Source organism: Malaclemys terrapin, chromosome 7, assembly GCF_027887155.1.
Source record: "Malaclemys terrapin pileata isolate rMalTer1 chromosome 7, rMalTer1.hap1, whole genome shotgun sequence".
Classification (NCBI taxonomy): Eukaryota; Metazoa; Chordata; order Testudines; family Emydidae; genus Malaclemys; species Malaclemys terrapin.
This window is the reverse complement of record NC_071511.1, coordinates 30,753,834-30,776,674: the sequence shown is the minus strand read 5'-3', so window position 1 is coordinate 30,776,674 and position 22,841 is coordinate 30,753,834. Positions and strand designations below refer to the sequence as shown.

Genomic DNA, 22,841 nt, shown 5'->3' with positions numbered 1-22,841 from the left:
AGAAAAAAAAGAAATGTAAAATTTATAGAGGAGCCGAATGCATAATGAACTCAAGCAAAGTGAGTGGTTCCTAGTGATTTAATGGGCACTGGCCCAGCAGGAGACCTTGCTGGCTCAAATCTTCCATGTAAAGGCCTTGTAAAAAAATAACATTGGACGGGGTTTAACTCAGGTGAGGTGAAAGGGCCCGGGGTAAAGCATAACCTGCGGTAGAATTCACTGGCACTGTTCTAAACCGACAGCCTTTCACCGCAGCCAAGCTGGGGGACAGAGACACAGCCACAAGGAAGGAAGGTTAGGGATGGATAGATAGATAGATAGATAGGAGTGTGTAGGCGGATGAATGGATAGGTGAGAGAGGTGTGTTTGGGAAGGGATAGCGAGAGAAAGAGACTGTGCATGGATATGGATGGATAGGTAAAGGGGTGTGTATGGGGATAGAGAGGGAGAGCTAAACTGCAATAGAAAGAAAAAGAAATAATCCTTCAGAGCTTTGGCCCTAGGGTAAAGCCCCTGTGTTAAGGGGCATTGAAACTGGGGCAGGGTGTGTGCCCATGAGTCTGAGTTATGGGAGGTGTTCCTGGAATGGGGATTACTCCCCTCCCCAGTGCAGACATCATCTAGGCCAATGGTCCCAAAAATTTACCTCATGCCTCCCTTACCTCTAGGGGAGTGCGCCCCACAGTTTGGGGACCTCTCATCTAGGCACACCCCTCCCATTGCTTTACCACCATGCAATCCCCTGTCCCCATCTACTCCACAGCATCCCTCTCCCAGCTACGCAGGGATCCAGGCAAATAAAACCTACCCATAAAACCAAGCGATTTACTGCACTTAATTTGATAGGCTACATAAACCATGAAATATAAACAACAGGACATAAAAGAGCAGCCAAAGGACGTGGCCTTGCAACAAAGTGCCCTGTGGCCCGGACGCTCTCTCCTCTGCAAAGATCTGTTGTCGAGCAGTTGTGAAACTCAGAGGCTGGGTGCTAACGCAGCAGGAAGGATGCTAAGGCAGGAAGATGAGTGTCTGCAATAGAGACAGGAAGCAGGAGCGCTCTGGTCCGTGACTCCATAAACTCCACCATTATCCATCACGCCACAGTGCAAGATACAATCTCAACTCTATTACAATCCTGAGCCAACATAGGTAGTGTGCAAAGTGGTAACTACCTAGGATCCACACACACATACAAGGTGACATGCAGCTGTTGTTACACAGCCTCAGAAATTCAGCCATCTCTGCTTAACTCTAGTTCAACCAGGAATTATTCCAGGGCCGTCCTGTGGCCTTTCAACCTGGAGAGAGAGGGAGGGAGAGAAGGAGGTAGGTAGGTAGGGAGGGAGGGAGGGAGGGTGTGTGTGTGTGTGTGTGTACACGTACACAGTGCCTAGCACAATGGGGGCCCAATCTTGGCTGCTCCGTAAACACTCTTATAATACACATGGTTAAAATTATAGTGGTTAGAGTAGCAGGGCTGGGCGTCAGGACACCATGGTTCTAGTCCCAGCTCTGGAAGGAGAGTGGGGTCTACTGGTTGCAGCAGGATGTGCTGAATCCCTGGGTTCTAGTGTGGTCTAGTGGTTAAAGCAGGGGCATGAGAGTCCAGACACCTGGATTCTATTCCTCTCTCTCCCAGTATCATAGTGCCTAGGAGCCGCAGCCATGGACCAGGGCCCTATTGTGCTAGGCACCCTGTGTACATGCCTCCACACTAATGGCTATGCCGGTATCACTACAACAGTAAAAAGTCATCCCACAATCCACATAATTGTACTGAGACAAACACGGTGTACACAGGAGGTCTTAGACTGCAAGATCTTTGGGGTAAGGGATGTCTCTCACTGTGTGTCTGTGCAGCGCCCAGCACAATGGGAACCCGATCTCAGTGGGCTCTGTGCAGTGCCAACACTATCAATTTGATCGACGGATCTATAACTATGTGCTACCGTAACACCACTAATAATGTGTAAATCTCAGATCCCCTGAAAGACACAAATCTGCAGTGCATTCATTTCTCTCTGACACCCTTTACCGAGAGGAACGATGGGACGAGTGGGTGGCTGAGCGACAAGGAGAGACAAATGCATGCAGGTAGCGGGAATGTGCGCACGTCTCTGTTATCTGCTTCTAATGTATGCAGTGTTGTGGCTATATCTCTGAGGCAGCTGGAAGCTGGCGTGTCAGCGTTGCCATTAGAAAGCTCTTATTAACATGGATTTATACGTCTTCTGCAGCAGATTTTGCAGCCTGACAGATGCCGGGGGAAGATTTAGTGCTGGAAGCAAAGTGAGGTTGGGGGGGTGCATTAGTGGTGTTGGATTTTTTAATTGACATGGGGATCTGCTTTTTGGGTTGTAAAAGGAAAAAAAAAACAGATTTTATCTGGACCATGGACCAGGGAGAAGTTTCGTTGGGATTTTTAGCTTTGTGATTTTATTTTTAAATAATCAAAAATAGATGTACCTATCAGCTGACTGAGACTTTGTTGTGAGGTGGTGTGATCTATTGGTCAAGGCACTGGACTAGGACTCCAGACACTTGGATTCTGTTCCTGGCTCTGCCACTGACTTGCTGGGTGACCTTGGGCAAGTCACTGCCTCTCTGTTTCCTTCACGACTCTTTGTCTGTGAGTCTAAGGTCTTCAGGGACTGCCTTTTGCTGTGTGTCTGTGAAGAGCTAGCATAACGGGGCCCTGATCTTGGTGGGAGTCTATGCAGTGCCTGACCTGATAGATCAATTGATCGACTGATAGAAAGAACACGCAATGCTCAGCCCCCATTCCCATGTTGCAGGCCTACCCCATCTCTAATCCCCCATGTAGCTCCACCTCCATAATTCAGGCTCCTCCCATTTCTCTCCCCTCTACAGGTCCCAAAGGTGTAACCCAGGGTCCACTCCCCACCACCCCCGGCGCAATGACAACAGCATCCACGGTGACCTCCACAGTGGTGACCACAGCGTCAGCCATGGACCTGCGTGACTGGCTCCTGCTGTGCTATGGCCTGGTGGCCTTCCTGAGCGAGGTGATGGCCAGTGGCACCTCCTGCCCCTCGGTGTGCCGCTGCGACAACGGCTTCATCTACTGCAACGACCGGGGCCTGACTTCCATCCCAGCCGACATCCCTGACGATGCCACCACCCTGTACCTACAGAACAACCAGATCAACAACGCCGGCATCCCCTCCAACCTCAAGTCCAAACTCAACGTCCAGGTGATCTATCTCTATGAGAACGACCTGGACGAGTTCCCCGTCAACCTGCCACGCTCGCTGAGGGAGCTGCATCTCCAGGACAACAACGTGCGCACCATTGCTCGTGACTCCCTGGCCCGCATCCCCCTGCTGGAGAAGCTCCACCTGGACGACAACTCCGTCTCTACTGTCAGCATTGAGGACGACGCCTTTGCTGACAGCACCCGCCTCAAGCTGCTCTTCCTGTCCCGCAACCACCTCAGCAGCATCCCGTCTGGCCTGCCTCGCACCTTGGAGGAGCTGCGGCTGGATGACAACCGTATCTCCACCATCCCGCTGCATGCCTTCAAAGGGCTGAACAGCCTGCGGCGGCTGGTGCTGGATGGGAACCTGTTGGCCAACCAGCGCATTGCCGACGACACCTTCAGTCGGCTTCAGAACCTCAGCGAGCTGTCCCTGGTCCGCAACTCTCTGGCTGCCCCTCCGCTCAATCTGCCCAGCTCCCACCTGCAGAAGCTGTACCTCCAGGATAATGCCATCAGCCACATCCCCTACAACACCCTCTCCAAAATGAAGGAGCTCGAGAGGCTGGACTTGTCCAACAACAACCTCACCACTCTGCCCAAGGGCCTGTTTGATGACCTGGAGAGCCTGACCCAGCTGCTGCTCAGGAACAACCCTTGGTTCTGTGGTTGCAACCTCATGTGGCTGAGGGACTGGGTCAAGGCCCGGGCCTCAGTGGTCAACGTGAGGGGGCTGATGTGTCAAGGGCCGGATAAAGTGAGAGGCATGGCCATCAAGGACATCACCAACGAGATGGATGAGTGCTTTGAGGCAGGTGCTCAGGGCAACGCAGTGGCGGCCAAGACTACCACCAGCCATGCAGCTGTCACCACACCTCAGGGCTCCCTCTTCACCCTCAAGGCCAAGCGACCTGGGATCCGCCTCCCAGACTCCAATATTGACTACCCCATGGCCACAGGGACCGGCACTAAGGCCTTGATTCTCAATGTCAAGCCACTGACAGCCGACAGCATCCAGATTAGCTGGAAGGCCATGCTGCCTGCAGCTTCCTTCCGGCTCAGCTGGCTGCGTCTGGGTCACAGCCCAGCGGTAGGCTCCATCACCGAGACCCTGGTGCAAGGGGACAAGACTGAGTACTTGCTAACGGCCCTGGAGCCCAAGTCCACTTACATCATCTGCATGGTCACCATGGAGACAGGCAGCACCTATGTGGCAGATGAAACACCAGTGTGCGCCAAAGCAGAGACAGCTGACACCTACAGCCCCACCACAACCCTCAACCGGGAGCAGAACGTCGACCCAATGGCTGGGCTGCCTCTGGCAGGGATCATTGGCGGGGCGGTGGCCTTAGTCTTCCTCTTCCTGGTCTTGGCAGCCATTTGCTGGTATGTCCACCGGACGGGCGAGCTGCTGACGCGGGAGAGGGCCTACAGCAGGGGCAGCCGGAAGAAAGACGACTACGTCGAATCGGGTACCAAGAAGGACAACTCCATCCTGGAGATCCGAGGTCCTGGGCTGCAGATGCTTCCCATCAACCCACACCGAGCCAAGGAGGAATACGTAATCCACACGATATTCCCATCCAATGGCACCAGCTTATACAAAAGCACCCATACCATCGGCTACGGCACAACCCGTGGATATAGAGAAGGCGGCATCCCAGACATAGATTACACCTATACATGATGGAGAACCATCGCTCCCTCTCAACCCTCACACCGCCCCATGCCGCTGCCACCTGGTGGCTTACAAATTGAGGAGAAACTATTTTCCCTACCAGAAACGGCTTGAGTGGCAGGCACTGGGGAGAAGAGAGGGAAAAACTATTTTGTAGAAAAACAAGGGGTGGTTAAAAATTAAAAAAAAAAGACATAATTTATATTTAATATTCCAGATTTCAAACAAACAACACATGCTCATGGATTGTTATGGATCGAGGCGAAAAAGCTACCTGTTCATATCTTTCCTCTCGTGTAAATCTATTTTCTTTTTCAGGAGTTAGGTTATAAAAGAAAAAAAAATTCAACACACAACTGTCATTCCTGACTGCTGACCGTTGATGGTTCAGCCATCCCTGCTTCAGATAGGAGAGAAGGAGGATTTTACGCTCATTTTAATGGGATCTACTTCCAACCCTTTCCTGTTTTTATTCCCATAACTGGTTTTTTGGTTTTACTTTTTACGCCGCCTTCATCGACTGTTTCGTTAAGAGCAAACGGATTTGGATTTTCCCCTTCTCCCAAAGCTGGGGGGGAAATGGGAAAATATTCCATATTGCAGCATAGTTCATGGGCACGGACAATTGAATTGGACCCCTTGGTTAGCTCCAGACATTTCAACTAGAAAAATTATCTAATTCAATTCATAGCTTTGTCCATAGCAAAAAAAACAAATTGCATATATATATATATATATATATATATATGCACACACACACACACAAACTTCCTTATCATCATTTTCTTCCAGACAGCTCGGGTGATGGCTTCCAAGGGAAAAGATGCGGGATGCTGATGTCCAAATGTATCTCAGGTTCTATTGGGTCACATATATTTGGGGGAAGAAGTGGATTTTGATTCAGATTTCAGCACAATAGGCTTTGGTGGAAGATTCTGCCTTTTGGGCCAGGTGTTGGGAGGCAGGAATGCACAGAGGGCCCATGGTGCTAGGAAAAACCCAGTCTGGGTCACCGCTGGTTTGGGAGAATCCTGCCGAGATGGTTAGAATTGCTTGAATCAAAGCCACAATGTTACTTTCTTTTTAAGAGGAGGACCAGGCAGGTTTGCTCAGGAAGTCACAAAGATACATAAGCAGCCCCAATTAACCCTCATCTATCTTCCTTGGAAAACCCAGCCTTGACTTTTAACTCTCTTCTCCTTTTATTAACATTCAAAGGTTTTAAAATTACACCCAGGTCTGAAATCAGGACAGGAGCTATTGGGTGCGATTCCATGGGTTTGGGCCTGAATGTTTTAGGAAATGTGTGTGACACCCAGCCTTGTGCAGAGAGAGGTCAAGTGAAAGGACACAGTATTACACTCCAGCAGAGCTGGGGATAGAATCCAGGCATCCTAATTCCCAATGTCCCCCTGCTCTAACCACTAGACTCCACTCCTTCAGGTGCATAGGCCTAGCCCTGGGCTTGAACACAGGTATAAGGAATCCGCTGCAGTGCCACTGTGCTCCTGTGAGGCTGTATCTCAGAGCAGGGTTTGTGGAAGGTGCATGGCAATGCCCTGGTGCTAACTACGGCACGTGGGCCTTTGTCACTAGCAGCCGAAGCGCCAGATCTCAGAGGCTCATAAGGTCATCACAGACTGGACACGGGATCTGAAGTTGCTGAAAGAGGCCCAGGGGAATCAGTGAGAGGGCTGTACCAGCCTAGGCATGAAAATTCACTTGCCTCCGCCACACACACACAGTACATGCACACAGAGAAAACACACATACAGAGCCAATCTCTCTCTCTCTCTCTCACACACACACACACACACACACACACACACGTCGGTCTCTCTTCCATAGAATCATAGCAATGTAGGGTTGGAAGGGACCTTGCAAGGCCAGCTAGTCTATCCCCCAATGCTGAGGCAGGACCATCTAAGACAGGTGTTTGTCCAACCCGTTCTGAAAAATCTCCAATGATGGGGATTCCACAACCTCCCTTGGAAGCCTGTTCCAGTGCTTAACTATTCTTCTTATTAGAAAGTTTTTCCTAACATCTAACCCAAATCTCCCTTGCAGCAGATTAAGCCCATGATTTCTTGTCCTACCTTCAGTGGACATGGAGAACAATTGATCCCCGTCCTCTTTATAACAGCCCTTTACATATTGGAAGACTATTATCAGGTCCCCCCTCAGACTTGTTTCTCAAGACTAAACATGCCCAGTTTTTTTTCTTCATAGGTCAGGTTTACTAAATCTTTTATCGTTTTTGTAGCTCTCCTCTGGATTCTATCCAGTTTGTCCACATCTTCCTAAAGTTTGGCATCCAGAACTGGACACAGATCTCCAGCTGAGGTCTCACCAGTGCTAAGGAGAGTACAACACTTACTCCAATGTCTTACCTATGACACAATGATATTAACAAGCAACAGAGGGTCCTGTGGCACCTTTGAGACTAACAGAAGTACTGGGAGCATAAGCTTTCGTGGGTAAGAACTTCACTTCTTCAGATGTTAGTCTCAAAGGTGCCACAGGACCCTCTGTTGCTTTTTACAGATTCAGACTAACACGGCTACCCCTCTGATACAATGATATTAACCTTTTCTGCAACTGCATCACATAGTGGATTCATATTCAGTTTGTGATCCCCTATCATTTCCAGGTCCTTTTTGACAGAACTACCACCTAGACGGTTCTGCCCCATTTTGTAGTTGTGCATTTCATTTTTCCCCTCCTAAATGTAGTACTTTGCACTTGTCTTTTGTGAATTTCATCTGAGTGGTTTAGACCAGTTCTCCAATTTGTCAAAGTCATAAAGTGTTTTGAACCCCTCCCAGCTTGGTGTCATCCACAAATTTCATAAGCATATTCTCCACTGTTATCCAAGTCATTAATGAACATATTGAACAGTACCAGATCCAGGACAGACCCTGCAGGACCCCACTAGACAAACCCTCCCAGTTTGATGGCATACCGTTGAATTACTTTTTTAATTCAGTTCTTCAACAAGTTGTGCACCCACCTTAAAGTAATTTCATCTAGACCACATTTCCCTAGTTTTCTTATGAGAGTGTCCTGTGGGACCGTGTCAAAAGCCTAATATTAAGATCTATGTCTACCACTTCCCCCCATCCACTAGGCCAGTAATCCAGTGAAAGAAGGAAATTAGGTTGGTTTGGCGTGATATATTCTTGACAAATCCATGTTGCCTGTTACTTAGTACCCTATTATCCTCTAGGGGCTTACAAATTGGTTGTTTAATAATCTGTTATTATTTCATACATACACACACACACAAAGTTGCAAATCCTTGATTCTGGAGAATAGGAATAAATACAATTATTTTGCTGATTGGAGAGCCGGCAATAAATATCCCATTAGCAATATCTGTAAAAGGCGCTGCCTCCTTGCTGATGGCTCTCCCACCCAGTGGCTTTCATCCTTTAATAGCTAAAACAAGCGCACATAAAACACTTTTACCTGCTTATGACAAAACAACAAATGCTAAAACTAAACAAATTCTAGACCTGATAACCCCCAAGGATACAGAATAAAACTCCCCTGTCTTTCAGTTCCAAGGGGGGTGGGGAGGAATAATTCCAAGTAAGGGAAATGGCTAAAAGATTTGATTCTGCATTGTCCTGTGTCTTGTTTTGTCACTACCCCAGTGCAAAGTGATCTGCTGTTCTGATTTAGGTGGCATTTCACACCCATTTTGCATAGGCATAAAGGACAACAGTTGGCCGCAGGGCAATGTGTCCTGCATTTAGACCCAATTCACCAAAGCACTCGAGCACATGCTAGACAAGCCCCAATGGGTGCATTTTCATTAGGAAAAAAGGTGTGCTAGCTAACATGAATTAATATCCTAGTGAAGACAAAGCAGTCTGTAGTTTTAACACACATTAGTAGGTTAAAGTAAAAACTAGTGGAGAGCCCTGACCAAGATCAAGGCCACATCATCCTGTGCAATACACAGATACATAATGAAAGACAGCTCCTGCCCCAAAGAGCTTACATCTAAATAGACAAAGAGTGGGAGGGGAAACAGAGGCAGAGAGAGGGGAAGTGATTTGCCCAAGGTCACACAGCAGGTCAGTGGAAGAGGTGGGAATAGAACCAGGTGTCCTGAATCCTAATCCTTTGCGACATCCATTAGAACACATTGCCTTCCTAGAAACAAGCCACTTTGGGTCACATATCGAAAATGGATTAGTTAAACTGGAGCAAACTGTGTGAACACACTTATATCAGTTTGAAACTGGTTTATATTGGTTTGACTTGTGCTTGTACGGCATTGTGTATATGGGAAGGTTGCACCAGTATAGCCTAAGAGTGGATATTCTTACTTCGATCTGAACCTGGTTTATATCAATCCTGTATACGACGTTGGCGAGAATGATACTGGAGTACTGTGTCCAGTTCAGAAGGCCATATTTTAAAAGGGATATTAAAAAATTGGAGAGGGTGTAGAGAAGACCCACAAAAATGGTCCAAGGACTGAAAAAAATGCCTGCCAGTGAGAGACTTCATAAGTTCAAACTGTTTAGCTTCTCAAAAAGATCAAGAGGTGACTTGATTACTAGTAAGCAGATACATTCATGGGGAGAAAATCACAGGTCCTAAAGGGCTCTTTAATCTAGCAAAGGAGGGCAGAACAAGACCCAGTGGCTGGAAGTTAAAGTCAGACACATTCCAATTAGAAATAAGACACCAATCTTTCACAGTGCAAGTGATTAACCACTGGAACAAACTCCCAGGGGATGAAATTCTCCATCTCTTGGTGTCTCCAAATTCAGACTGACTGCCTTGCTGGAAGATGCTTTAGCCAAACGGCAAGTTACTGGGCTCAGTACAGAGAGAACTGGGTGAAATGTTATGGCCTGTGTTATGCAGGAGGTCAGACTAATTGCCCCTTCTGGGATCAAACCAATGGAGTATAGTCCACACACAGTCGCAACCATTTAACTATATCGGTTTAACATTAACATCTTTAGCTAAATCGGTACAACTTCTGTGGAGAGCCAAGCTCTACATTTATCAACACCATCTAAATCAATATGAGCCCGGTTTAAACTGATATAAGGACATCTCCACAGATGTTTGCACTGATTTGTCTGAAGACCAGGTCTTAAATCTTGCTTATAATCAAAATTGTGCTAATCTCATCTCATCTACAACCAGAGTGGCAACAATTATTACTATTTATTATTTGTATTATCGGAGCCCCATTCATGGACCAGGACCCCAGTGTGCCAGGAGCTGTACAAACACAGAAAAAGACACAAGTCCCTGCTTCAAAGAGCTTACAATCTAAGTGTAAAATAAGAAACCCGGATACAGACAGAGCAATAGAGAGTATGGTGATTTTAATCTGAGTTAGTAACAATCCCTAGCATTTATATAACCCTTTTCATCAGTAGATCTCAAAGGACTTTACAAAGGATAAATAGCATTATCCCCATTTTAGAGGTGGGAAACTGAGGTACAGAGGGGGGAAGTGACTTGCCTAAGGTCATGCAGCAGGCCAGTGGCAGACCAAGGAATAGACGCCTGGTCTCCTGAATCCCAGTGCAGTGGAATTCATAAGACCACACTGTCTGTCCAAATGCAAGCATTCAAAAAGCAGGTTTTAAAAAGGTGGGGATCCTTTTATTTGTCTTCCAGATGTCACATTCTTCTCTATAACCAGGAGAGATGGAGACTTTTTTTAAATAAGAGCTGGCAGTTATGAGAATCCAGGAGTGCAACCTGCATTACAGACAAACCCCCAGATCTGCCCTTGTGCCCAAATCTGCTTTTACCCCTTGCAAACTGCAACTGTAATTCCAGCAAAGCTTGGCTCTGATGTTCCTTGGAAAATACAGCTTCCCCAGCTGATTATGCCACCGGTCTGTCCCGATGCAAATGTATGCAGCTAATTAGCCACTTGCCATAACAACCAAGGGATATGGTGGAGGGATATTTATTCACAAAGTTCAAAAGAGTCATTTTAAAGTGGGAAAAGTCTTATTGCTCTTTCTTTCCATTCACAACCCTGGCAAGGTAAAAGACGACAAAAGAAAGGCATACAGCAGCGTTTATATTTATATGATTAACACTGCATGAAAGGATCCAGCCCTCAGTTCCGGCATTCCACCTCCCACGAAGTGTAATTTTATTAAGTGTTTAACTCTACACACAGTACTTAACAAACAGAGCTAATTTGAACTGGCGCTCCAAGAGGACACGTTTAGCACAATGCAAGCCTGGCGCTCATTAATTCAGGTGATTCGAGCATGTTTGGCTTATGTCTTTCCCCTCCCCGCACCTGGAGTTTACAGTAACAATTTACAGCTCAGCTTGCAAAGCTGCCATAATTTAAGACAGAGCCATTTAAACGGGTAAAAAAGTGTTTTAAAATGCAAATGGTTTTCCTTTATTTATTTATTTATTTGTTGCCAAAAAATTCAGCTGCTAAACTCATTAGCTGAAACTAAGCCACTTAAAGGTGACACCAAATATGGATTTTTTTTATGTTTGCCAAGGATTGGCTCCTTCTGCCTAGGGTGACCAGATGTCCCAATTTTATAGGGACAGTGTCAATATTCGGGGCTTTGTCTTATATAGGCACTTATTACCGCCCACCCCGGTCTTGATTTTTCACACTTGCTATCTGGTCACCCTGCAGGGGCCCAATCCTGCAAATGCCAAGGGCAAAGCAGTCATGAGACCAACCAGAACATTTCACAGTCGCTTTGCACTAGTATGAACGAACAGGAGTCGAGCCCTGTAGCTTCCACCATCAATATTTGATCCAGGTGGAATCTTGAGCCTAAAGACAAGCACAAAAATTCTCTGAGGAAGCAGTCGCATCCCAGACGGTCTCTGTACCTTGCAATCTATCCTCACTACTAGACATCACTCCCCCAACGCACACATTGCGCTATCTGTTTAACTCACTTATGCCATCCAGCTTCATAGCTGCCTAGGGCTTTTACTTTGAGTAACAGCAGTCACCGTTCTTTGAATAGCACATGATCGTTTGGCCTGAATTCTTCACTGGCTTCTTAAATTTTCTTCTTGTTCCCTTCCATTTTTGCAGGGGGTGGTTTTTGCAATCCGAGAATCTGGAGCAATTTATCTCATCCCTCCCTCATCCTTGGGAGTTTAGAGAGAGATGGGGTAAAATTTTCAAATGTGCCTAAGTGACTTAGGGGCCAAATAGCCATATTTAAAAATGATGTAGGCAATATGGAGCCTAAGTCTCACTGAAAGACAATAGGATTTAAGCTCCAAAGGTATTAAGCAAACCTGATCAAAAATTTTCATACAAACTAGTTTTCTGTCGGAATATGCTGACTGGATTAAATCAGAACTTTTTGCTGGATTTCATCAGCATTTTTGTAGGAAATTATCCAAAATGCTTTGCTTCAAAAAGGGTGAAAGGCTTGGTTTTGATGCTGTGTTTTTATATTCTAGTATCAGATTGTATAAAAGTCTAAACAAGACATTTTGACCTTATCAAAACAAAATATTTTTGAATTGTTCACAGAATGGAAATTCCATTTTTTGGCCAGCTCTAGTATTTAAGCACCTAAAGATGCAGATGGGTACCTACTAGGATTTTTAAATGTGCCTAAATGAGCTAGGTGCCTAAATCCCATTGCCTTTCACTGGGAGTTAGGTGCCTAACCTGCTTAGAAGCCTTTAAAATTCTCACTAGGCATCTACCTGCATCTGTAGGTGCCTAAATACCTTGGTAAATCTGGCCCTAAGTCACTTTTACAAATGGGACTTGGGCTCATAGGTCACTTAGGTGTTTTCTTAATAGAGGTCCCCCCCTAAAGCTTTTCTCCTCCCTTAGAATAAGCTTAGCTACTTTATTCTTTCTGCGGCAGGTATCTGGGCATGATCTATTGACTAGGGTTGGGGGGATAGGACTGGGAATCAAGACTCCTGGGTTCTATTACTAGTTCTGGAAAGTGAATGAGATTTAGTGGTTAGAGCAAATGGTCTGTGACACAGGACTCCTGGGTTCTACTCCCAGCTCTGTTGTTGACTCACTCCATGACACTGGGCAAGCCACATACCCTCTGTGTGCCTCAGTTTCCCCCAAGAGTAAAACAGGGATTGTGAGACTAAATTACCTAATGCTTGTAAATTGCTTCTTGCTGGGAAGTGCTACAAAAGTGCAAAGTATCGTTATTTTTAATAAGTTGTGGGAACAGAGTTGTCCCTCCTCTTTGACCTTCAAAGCAAAGACAATCTGGTGGAATGGTGGCCCATTTTCACCTCAGTCATCGAGATGAGATTGAAGGCTAGCACTCTGAATCGATCTCATTTCATCTGTTTGTGACACAGTGTTCCCAAACAGTTTAAAATACATCCCGAACATAGGAATCAAAAGACTAAATCAGACCCGTGGGCCATGTAGCCCAGTATCCTGGCCAGATTCTTCAGAAGTATCCTTGCAGTAGGCAGATGTGGGATAATCTACCCTCTACAATCCCTAATAGAGATCGGTTTAAGCCCTGAAGCATGAGTTTTAATATCCCTTCTAATGCTCATTTTGTTGGCATTAACTATTCTAACTCTGGATATTCTTGTTATCCAAACGTCCAATCCCTCTTTGAATCTTTCAAAGGTTCAAATCATCAGACCTGATGTTTTAAAAACAAGGCTTTAGGGTGAGAGTCACCCTTTGAACTACTTAATTCAAGCAAGCACCACAAGCCCTGTTCTGATGGTCATATTAGACGAGTTAATAGAAATATCCTTGTCCCTGATCTGGGTGCCATCAGTTTGACAACAGTGTAACCCCCAGTTTGAAACTGGTGTGAATCCCAGAATTTGACACCAGTGTGACTCTCATCTTGAAATGGTGGGACTCCCAATTTGAAACGGACATAACTCCCACTTTGACACTGGTGGGACTCGCTGACTGCATTGGGAATTACTCCCGATTTACACTGGTATAACGCTGATCAGAATCAGGACCCTTATGCTCGCAGTGATGCAGCCTTTACAAACAATTTCTTTCCTTATCAAGGAATGTTAATCCCCTTCTCATCCTCAGTTTGATGGACAGAAACTTAGAGTAGAGGAGACATTGATTTTTGTTCCTTAAGATTGTTGTTATGAGATCATCAGATACTGGCTTGGTTCTTTGTTGACTTGACTCTTGTGCACTCATTTCCACCAGTGCAAAGTGAGAATGTAAATATTACCCATTCTAATTAGGTAGCACTTTGTGTGACATTCAGGGAGACAAGAAACGGGGCCCATTTCATTTTGACGTCAATGGCAGCTTTACCTAAGTAAGTTCTACAAGCTTTGCTCCTGGTTGTGTTGTAGTCTGGATGGGGGCTGGTATCAAAACCAGTGGCATCAGAACATGGTTGGCAGGGCATCTGGCTTTTTAGCACCGCAGTTACAATTCCAGGGAGGCCTGGATGAATTTTTCTACATGACTAGTAAACAAACAACAGGATTGTCTTTGAGGCTGGGGAATGCAAGGCAGAAACAAATGTATCTAAAGAGGCCTAGGAGTTCCAGCTCCTATCTGGCCTATGTTTAAATACACCAGTATCCATTTCAGAATTTACAATACACTGTAGCCTTTGCATAATGCTGCTCTTACAGCTGGGGGCACTATCTAAACAGCACCCACTCCCCCTACCACTCTAAGCCTTCAAAACCTTATTTTCACTGGTTGTTGCAAGAAAAGCTATGACAGGACTAGAACTTTTGGAGCTGTAAACTCCAAGCAGTTGGTTAAAGTAATAAAGTGAGAGTGAGGTAAAGAGGGCAGAGTTAAGGTTGGGTGGTGGGAGTGAGGTATACATTAATACACCTCTATCCATCCCCAAACACTCCCCTCTATCTGCTATCCATCCCCACACACACCTTTCTCTATCTATCCAGCCCCCACACACCCTTTTATCCATCTACCTATCTGCATACACATCTTTCTATCGATCTATCCATTCACTCATCCCTCCCTCTTTCTCCACACCCATTTCCTGGGTTTGGGAAGTTTAAATTTGCATGTTCTTAATGTAAGTTTAGCCATTTTGCATATTCTGGAAGGGCACATGACAGCAGCAGGCAACCATAAGTCTGCCTTAACCAAGTTTTGGGGTAGTTAATAGACAGGGAAAGTATTGCATAGAGCGAGGAGTATGGCTAGTATTGTAGCTGTCATCTTCATGGCTGTCAATTGACATGCAAACCAGTCGCCCCAAGGAGCAGCTAGCTTTCCATTCCCCCACATAATCCAGCTCAGAATTGGACTGGCACGCAGCCAACGGACATTCAACAGCTCAACACAGCTGCAAAGGAAGTCAACCCCTTGTGTAGCATCGTTAAAAGATTCAGGTCAGCTCGTTGCAAACTGGACCTCGCATAGCATCATCAAACAGACTCAGTTCAGTCCCTTGCAAACTGCAAGGGATCCATCGGACCTCAAACAGCACCATCAAACAGAATCAGTTCAGCATTATGTTCAAATTCTGTATCTTCACATCAGCGGGACCACAATCCCCCCACTCGTCCATCCCTTTTCTTCTTCCGTGCATCTGCTGAGCCAGGCGCGGATGGAGGCCAGCCTGGTTATCCTGTCTCCTCGCCACCAAAATAAGGGTTCTTTTCCGAGAAACCAAAGTGCACTCATTGCGCGCCCTTTGGCCTCTTTCCTTTAGGTGCCTTGAAATTTTCAACGTCTGAGATGAATGTGTTCCTTTGTCCCCCTTTTTTTTTTTCATATAAAAACAAAAAACAAAACAAATGGACAAAAAAAAGTACGAGTTTAAAAGAAAAAAAATCTTTCCTTGTCCTTTCTTGAAATAAAATAGAAAGATTTAACTTTTACGGTGGTTTGAGTCATTCTCTCCTCACCTGGTGGGTGAGGCTAGGTGTGCAACTGCAAAATTAAAAGGAAGGCACTGTCGTGTAGAGGAATAAAAATGGATTGGTGCTAGGGTAGGCTTGGAGCGTGAGCTGGAAGAGAGCTACCAAGGGAATTATATGTTGCTTTTTCTCCCCAAAGCACTGCACAGTGGCCCTGAGAACAGATAAGCATTTCCATCCCCAAGGCCAGAGTGATGTTAGTGTATAAATATCAAGGCAGCTCCTAAAACCAACCTCTATCTATCCATCCATCGGTCTCCATATATACTCTTCTATCTATTCATCCATCTCTGTACACATTTTTCTCTATCCCCATATCACCTTCTATCCACCCATCGCCATAAACACCCCTCTATGTATCGGTGTACACAGCACTCCATCTATCTATCCATCCTTTCATTTATCCATCCCCAGTCATATCTATCTATCTATGGCCACCCCTACCACTCTGGATGCCAGGCAAAAAAACTCCAGATCCTGTAACAGATCAGGGGATAGGCATTGGCCATGATGTAATGGGCAATATGAGGGGAAGGGTGTTAGGCCATGGTGTGAAGGGGGGACGTGAGGGGAAGGGCGTTAGGCCATGGTGTGAGGGGGATGAGAGGGGAAGGGCATTAGGCCTCATGCCCTTCCCCTCACATCCCCCCTTCACACCATGGCCTAATGCCCTTCCCTGCACATCCCCCCTTCACACCATGGCCTATTACCCTTCCCCTTGCGTTCCTCCTCACCCCATGGCCTAACGCCCTTCCCCTCATGTCCCCCCTCACCCCATGGCCTAACGCCCTTCCCCTTATGTCCCCACGCCCTTCCCCTCATGTCCTCCCTTCACCCCATGGCCTAACGCCCTTCCCCTCACATCCCCCCTCACACCATGGCCTAACGCCCTTCCCCTCACGTCCCCCTGCACACCATGGCCTAATGCCCTTCCCCTCACGTCCCCCTGCACACCATGGCCTAATGCCCTTCCCTTACATTCTCACTCACACCGTGGCCTAATGTCCTTTCCCTCACATCCCCCCTTCACACCATGGCCTAACGCTCTTCCCCTTACGTTCCCCCTTCACACCATGGCCTAACGCCCTTCCCCTTAAATTCCCGTTCCCCCTTCACACCATGGCCTAACGCCCTTCCCCTTAAATTCCCGCTCACACCGTGGCCTAATGTCCTTTCCCTCACAACCCCCCTCACACCATGGCCTAACACCCTTTCCCTGCATCCCCCCTCGCACCATGGTCTAACACCATGGTCTAACACCCTTCCCCTCACATCCCTTCACAAAGCGTTAGGCCATGGTGTGAGGAGGATGTGAGGGGAAGGGCATTAGGGCATGGTGTGAGGGGGGATGTGAGGGGAAGGTCGTTAGGCCATGGTGTGAGGGGGGATGTGAGGGGAAGGGTTTTAGACAGAGACCCAACTCCCAACAATTCTCCATGGTTTCCTCACATACACAAAACTTCCTGCCCAGCTCTCATTGCTCAGAGGGCAGAATAGGGAGTTCCAGGCACAGAGGAAGGGAAAAAACACAATAAGGATTCAGCCTCTGAAGCTTTTCTGCCTGACGTGGAGACATGGCTGGCTGGCTGGCTAGCAGGTGCAGAGAATTCTTTAGCTGAAACGACAGGGACATTTTCCCTGGCTCATCCCACTTAGGTATATGAAGACAGTCATGTGGAGGCAGAGATGAGGGGCTGGGATTTACAGACTGCGTTTGTTTGTTCTGTAGATGTCATGAGTGCTAGGAGCCGACTCCTCCTCTACCCCACCCCACCCCAACTTGGCACTCTGCTACATTCCCCCCTAGCCTCAACCTACCTTTCAAACGCCCAGAGAAAATTATTTGCTGTCAGGAATCACAGTGGTTTTTGCTATATTTAACCTAGAATCCAAGCTCATTGCTTCCGCATTAGACCTGATTTCATGTCTAGTTACAAGTTAATGGATTTTTCCTCCTTACGGCGTTGCACAGGAATGCCATTTCTCAGCTCAGGAACATGCTTCAGTGGCAGCTTTTGTGCATCAAAAGCAGGCTGGGCTTAAAGGCTGGGGAAATGATCACACCCGCAGAGACACTCCAGTGACCTGTAAGGTACACTGTGCCCTAGTCCAACCACAAGCTACAAGGCTCCATGCAAGAATGGCTGGGTGGCATTCTCTGTCCTGTTCTTATGCAATAAGTCATAATGATCCCTTCTGGCTTTAAAATCTGTTACCTCAGCTGTCAGCGCACCCATTATAGGAGCTGCTACATTCACTGGACCAGCTCTCCAGCTGGTGTAAATCAGCATCACTCCATTGGAGTCAATGGGCTGCTCCTGGGTTAGGGGAGAGGATGCCAGGGCCGGCTCCAGCTTTTTTGCCGCCCCAAGCGGCAAAGCCAAAAAAAAAAACCAAAATAAAACTGCGATCGGCGGCACTTCAGCAGCAGCTCTACCGTGCCGCTTCTTTGGCGGCAATTCGGCGGCAAGTCCTTCCCCCAAAGGGAGTGAGGGACCCGCTGCCAAATTGCTGCCGAAGACCTGGACGTGCCGCCCCTTTCCATTGGCCGCCCCAAGCACCTGCTTCCTTTGCTGGTGCCTGGATCCGGCCCTGGAGGACGCCAAAAAAAAAATGTTTCACCCTGGCCAGCAAAATGCCTGCGGCTGGCCCTGCATGTCCCCTCCCCATATTCCCCCCCGCCCATATTCCCCTATGGTATCTGGCGAAAGAAATTTAGGTAATGAGAGGACACCGGTATTAAAGGGACAGACCCAGAGGACGTAGAAGAAAAAGCTGGCTAGAAAGATGTGACGAGTCCTTCATTATAACCAACTTCCCAAAGGGCCACAGTCACTCCACTGGGGACTCTGCTATGTACCTTGGTTCTGAGAGCAGCATGAACCCCATTTGACACTAAGAAAGAAACATTTTAGCCTGAATAATTGAGGTCCAGAAAAGGCCACATGCCCAGTCCATGATTTAACTGGCCAGCTCTGGATGCTGGATCCAGAGGTTAAACCTTCCAGAAAATAGAAATATTACCGTCCTTTCCAGGCTGGAGAAAAGCAGCTTCCCAATAGGCATTATTTATATCACAATGATGCTTGGAGAACCCAGGTGTGATTGGGGATCCGTTGTGCCAGGCAGTGTAAAGACCCCAACTGAGATCAAGGCTCCCATTGTGCTGGGCATTGCGCAGACACAGACAGGGCCGACTCTGGCTCTTTTGCTGCCCTAGGAACATGCTTCAGTGGCAGCAAAAAAGCCTAGGCAAAAAAGCCACCCGCCGCCCCCCCACCCCACCCCCAGCATGGCAGGGGAGGGCGCCGAGCCCGGCCGCGGGCCCGCAATCCCCGACCGGCCGGAGCGCCGGGTGTAGGGCGGCGAGTCCGCCGCGGCTCCGCTGTCCCTGGTAGCCAGAGTGCCGGGAGCAGGGTGGAGAGCCCGACCGGGGCTTTCTGCTCTCCCTGGCGGCGAGCCCCCGGCAACCAGAGCGATGGGAGGAGGGCGGAGAGCCCAGCTGGGGCTCTCCGCTCTCCCTGGCGGCCAGAGCGCCGGGGAGAGGGCGGAGAGCCCGGCCGGGGCTCTCCACTCTCCCTGGCGGCCAGAGTGCTGGGGGGAGGGCGGCGAGCCCGCCGTGGCTCTCCGCTCTTCCCGACTGGCCGGAGCGCTGGGGGGGAGGGCAGCGAGCCTGGCCGGGGCTCTCCGCTCTCCCCAGCGGCCAGAGTACCGGGAGCAGGGTGGAGAGTCCAACTGGGGCTTTCCGCTCTCCCTGGTGGCGAGCCCCCGGCAACCAGAGCGCTGGGAGGAGGGCGGAGAGCCCAGCTGGGGCTCTCCGCTCTCTCCGGTGGCCAGAATGCTGGGGAGAGGACGGAGAGCCCCAGCCGGGGCTCTCCACTCTCCCCGGCGGCCAGAGTGCTGGGGGGGGAGGGGCGGCGAGCCCGCCGCGGCTCTCCGCTCTCCCCGACCGGCCGGAGTGCTGTGGGGAGGGCAGCGAGCCCAGTCGCGGCCCTGCTCTCAGGCTGGGCTGGAGCGCCCCGCCACGCCGCCCCCCTCCAGGCGTCGCCCCAAGCACATGCTTGGTGGGCTGGTGCCTGGAGCTGGCCCTGGACACAGAGTAAGACGCAGTTCCTGCCCTGAAGAGTTTACAATCTAAACAGACAAAAGGCAGGAGTAAAACTGAGACACAGAGATGGGCAGTGATTTGCCCAAAGTTGGTGGCAGATCAGGAACAGAACCCAGGTGTCCTGACCCTCAATCCATTACCTTACCCACTAGACCAAAGTACCACTGAAAATCTTGCCATTACATTTAGAAAAGAGTGGCACACTGAGATACAGAATGGCCCAGCAATATGTCCCTGGACTGGAACTAGAGGTTGTGGGTTCAATTCCAACTCTGCTACAATCTCTTTAGGGGAGTCACTTCTCTTGTTGGGCCTCAGTTTTCCCATCTTTAAACTGGGAATAATAATCCATCTCTTACCTATCTAGACTGTAAGCTCTCTGGGCCAGGGACTCTCTCTCACCATACATCAGTGCAGCACCTGACACAACAGGGCCCCGATCTCAGCTGGGAGTCTATGCAGCGCTCAGCCCAGTGGGGCACCGATCTCAGTTGGGATGTCTAAAGGAAAGCTGATCTCTTGCAAAATCTAGCTTCTATAGTATGGACTAAAGGATATCTATCCCTCAGGGGAAATCCTCTCCCAGGACAATCCCAGACATTCGGCACAATGTGATGCCTCCCAAATGGGCAAAGACATCTGTGGTGGTCTCTCGTGTCATCATTTACACTAGTGTGAAGTAAGCAGACAATGCCCTCTAGATCGTTTCACATCCATCCAGCTCGACTGCATGAGGTTGCTCATTTGAAATCTCTGGTATTTGGGGGTGGATTGGCAGCGATGATACTGCAGGAAGCAGCTGGGGTTGTACTTCAGATCAGGGAATTTGGAAGTAGGGTTTTAAACAGGGTGGGGTACTCATTCCTGGATAGCTCCTTTCCAAGTGGCACACGTCCTGAATCAAAGCACCCCTTGATGCATGGCATGTCTCCAAAAGCCTACTGAGGAGGAGTCGGCGGGGAATATAAAAGCATTTTAAATCCTCTTTTATTCACCTGGAGCCTTGGGCGCCTAATCGCCTCTTCAAAGCCAGCCTGAGCTGGTGCAGAGGAGAGGAAATATTGTAACTGGCTCTTTCCTGCGCTCAAGCAAATGGATTCGTCGTGGGAGAAAGGATTCAGCTTTTCCTTGTGTTGCTATAAGGGGGGAACCCAACAGCGCATCTGCTGGAATATCCAGGTTAGAATACAGGGGAAAGGAATTGCCTGGTGTGAAGACTCTCACAGGACTCTGTAAAGTAATGCACATTGGAAAAAATAACCCCAACTATACATACAATATGATGGGGGCTAATTAATTAATTAATTTAGCTACAACAAATCAGGAAAAAGATCTTGGAGTCATCGTGGATAGTTCTCTGAAGATGTCCACGCAGAGTGCAGAGGCAGTCAGAAAAGCAAACAGGATGTTAGGAATCATTAAAAAGGGCATAGAGAATAAGACGGAGAATATATTATTGCCCTTATATAAATCAATGGTACGCCCACATCTTAAATACGGCTTACAGATGTGGTCTCTTCATCTCAAAAAAGATATACTGGCACTAGAAAAGGTTCAGAGAAGGGCAACTAAAATGATTAGGGGTTTGGAGAGTGTCCCATATGAGAGAGTAAAGAGGCTAGGACTTTTCAGCTTGGAAAAGAGGAGACCAAGGGGGAATATGATAGAGGTCTATAAAATTATGAGTGATGTGGAGAAAGTAAATAAGGAAAAGTTATTTACTTATTCCCATAATACAAGAACTAGGGGTCACCAAATGAAATTAATAGGCAGCAGGTTTAAAACAAATAAAAGGATGTTCTTCTTCACACAGCGCACAGTCAACTTGTGGAACTCCTTACCTGAGGCGGTTGTGAAGGCTAGGACTATAACAGCGTTTAAAAGAGAACTGGATAAATTCATGAAGGTTAAGTCCATTAATGGCTATTAGCCACGATGGGTAAGGAATGGTGTCCCTAGCCTCTGTTTGTCAGAGGGTGGAGATGGATGGCAGGAGAGAGATCACTTGATCATTACCGGTTAGGTTCACTCCCTCTGGGGCACCTGGCATTGGCCACTGTCAGTAGACAGGATACTGGGCTAGATGGACCTTTGGTCTGACCCAGTACAGCCATTCTTATGTTCTTATTGGTGTAAGTGACTTGTGCTTTGTCTGTACTGGGTTGGGGGGCGGGTGTTGCATTAGTGCAAGACCCTAGTGCTGGTGTGTTGCACTGTGTAAAGTATGACTTGCAGCAGTGCACACTCCAGTATAAAAAGTAACTTGCACTAGTGCTAGTCCCTCGTGCAGACAGGTTGTACTGCTGTGAACAGTGACTTACATAGTGTAAGGCCCTAGTACAGATTTGTCACCCTAGTGTAGAACGTGACTCACTGATTTGAAACGAAGGAGTTTTGCACCAGCACGCTCTTTGACACGAATATAATGGCCCTGCCAAGGGGGTTGCCACAATACAGATACAGCAGCACAAACATCCCCCACATCTCATGATTTTTAAGACAATCTCAGGATTTTTCATGGTGTTTGAATGCTTCAGGCTTATGGTGCTGGGAGGAATTGGATAAAAGAGCATGGAAGACTGGGAGCTGAGGCAGTAGCATGATTGAGGGACTCTGCCTGAGCTAGCCAGCCAGATTGCAGCTGTATTTAAGTATCCCTTTGGATCAAAGGCAGCTGAGTGTGAAGGTAAAAGACTAAGCCGCTTCCTTCTGCAGAGGAAGGAACAGCAGGACTCCAGCTCCTTTATCTCGCAGTTCGGTGTCTCTCCCGGCACCCCCTGCAGCCCACTTTGGTCTGGAAAAGCATCCCTGTGAAAGAGACAGAGCCCTGACCAAGGGTGGTAATGATAACTGGCATTTCATTTTTTACAAGGAATATTTTGCACAGAGAAGCAGGCGGGGCGGAGAGCAGAACACAGTAGGAAATGGGCAGCACTTGGTAATGCTGAGCTGTAGCG

General features: G+C 47.9%; 2 protein-coding genes across 2 annotated transcripts in view; one reads left to right on the top strand and one right to left on the bottom strand.

The window, feature by feature from the left end:
- The window catches only part of MACROD1 (mono-ADP ribosylhydrolase 1), a 194,900-nt gene that overhangs the window by 144,468 nt on the left and 27,591 nt on the right, over window positions 1-22,841 (bottom strand). The window lies entirely within an intron of this gene.
- FLRT1 (fibronectin leucine rich transmembrane protein 1) lies at window positions 2,922-5,173 on the top strand. The gene has a single exon (XM_054036267.1). The coding sequence runs from the start codon at window positions 2,922-2,924 to the stop codon at window positions 4,905-4,907; it is 1,986 nt and encodes a 661-aa protein (XP_053892242.1). The 3' UTR covers window positions 4,908-5,173.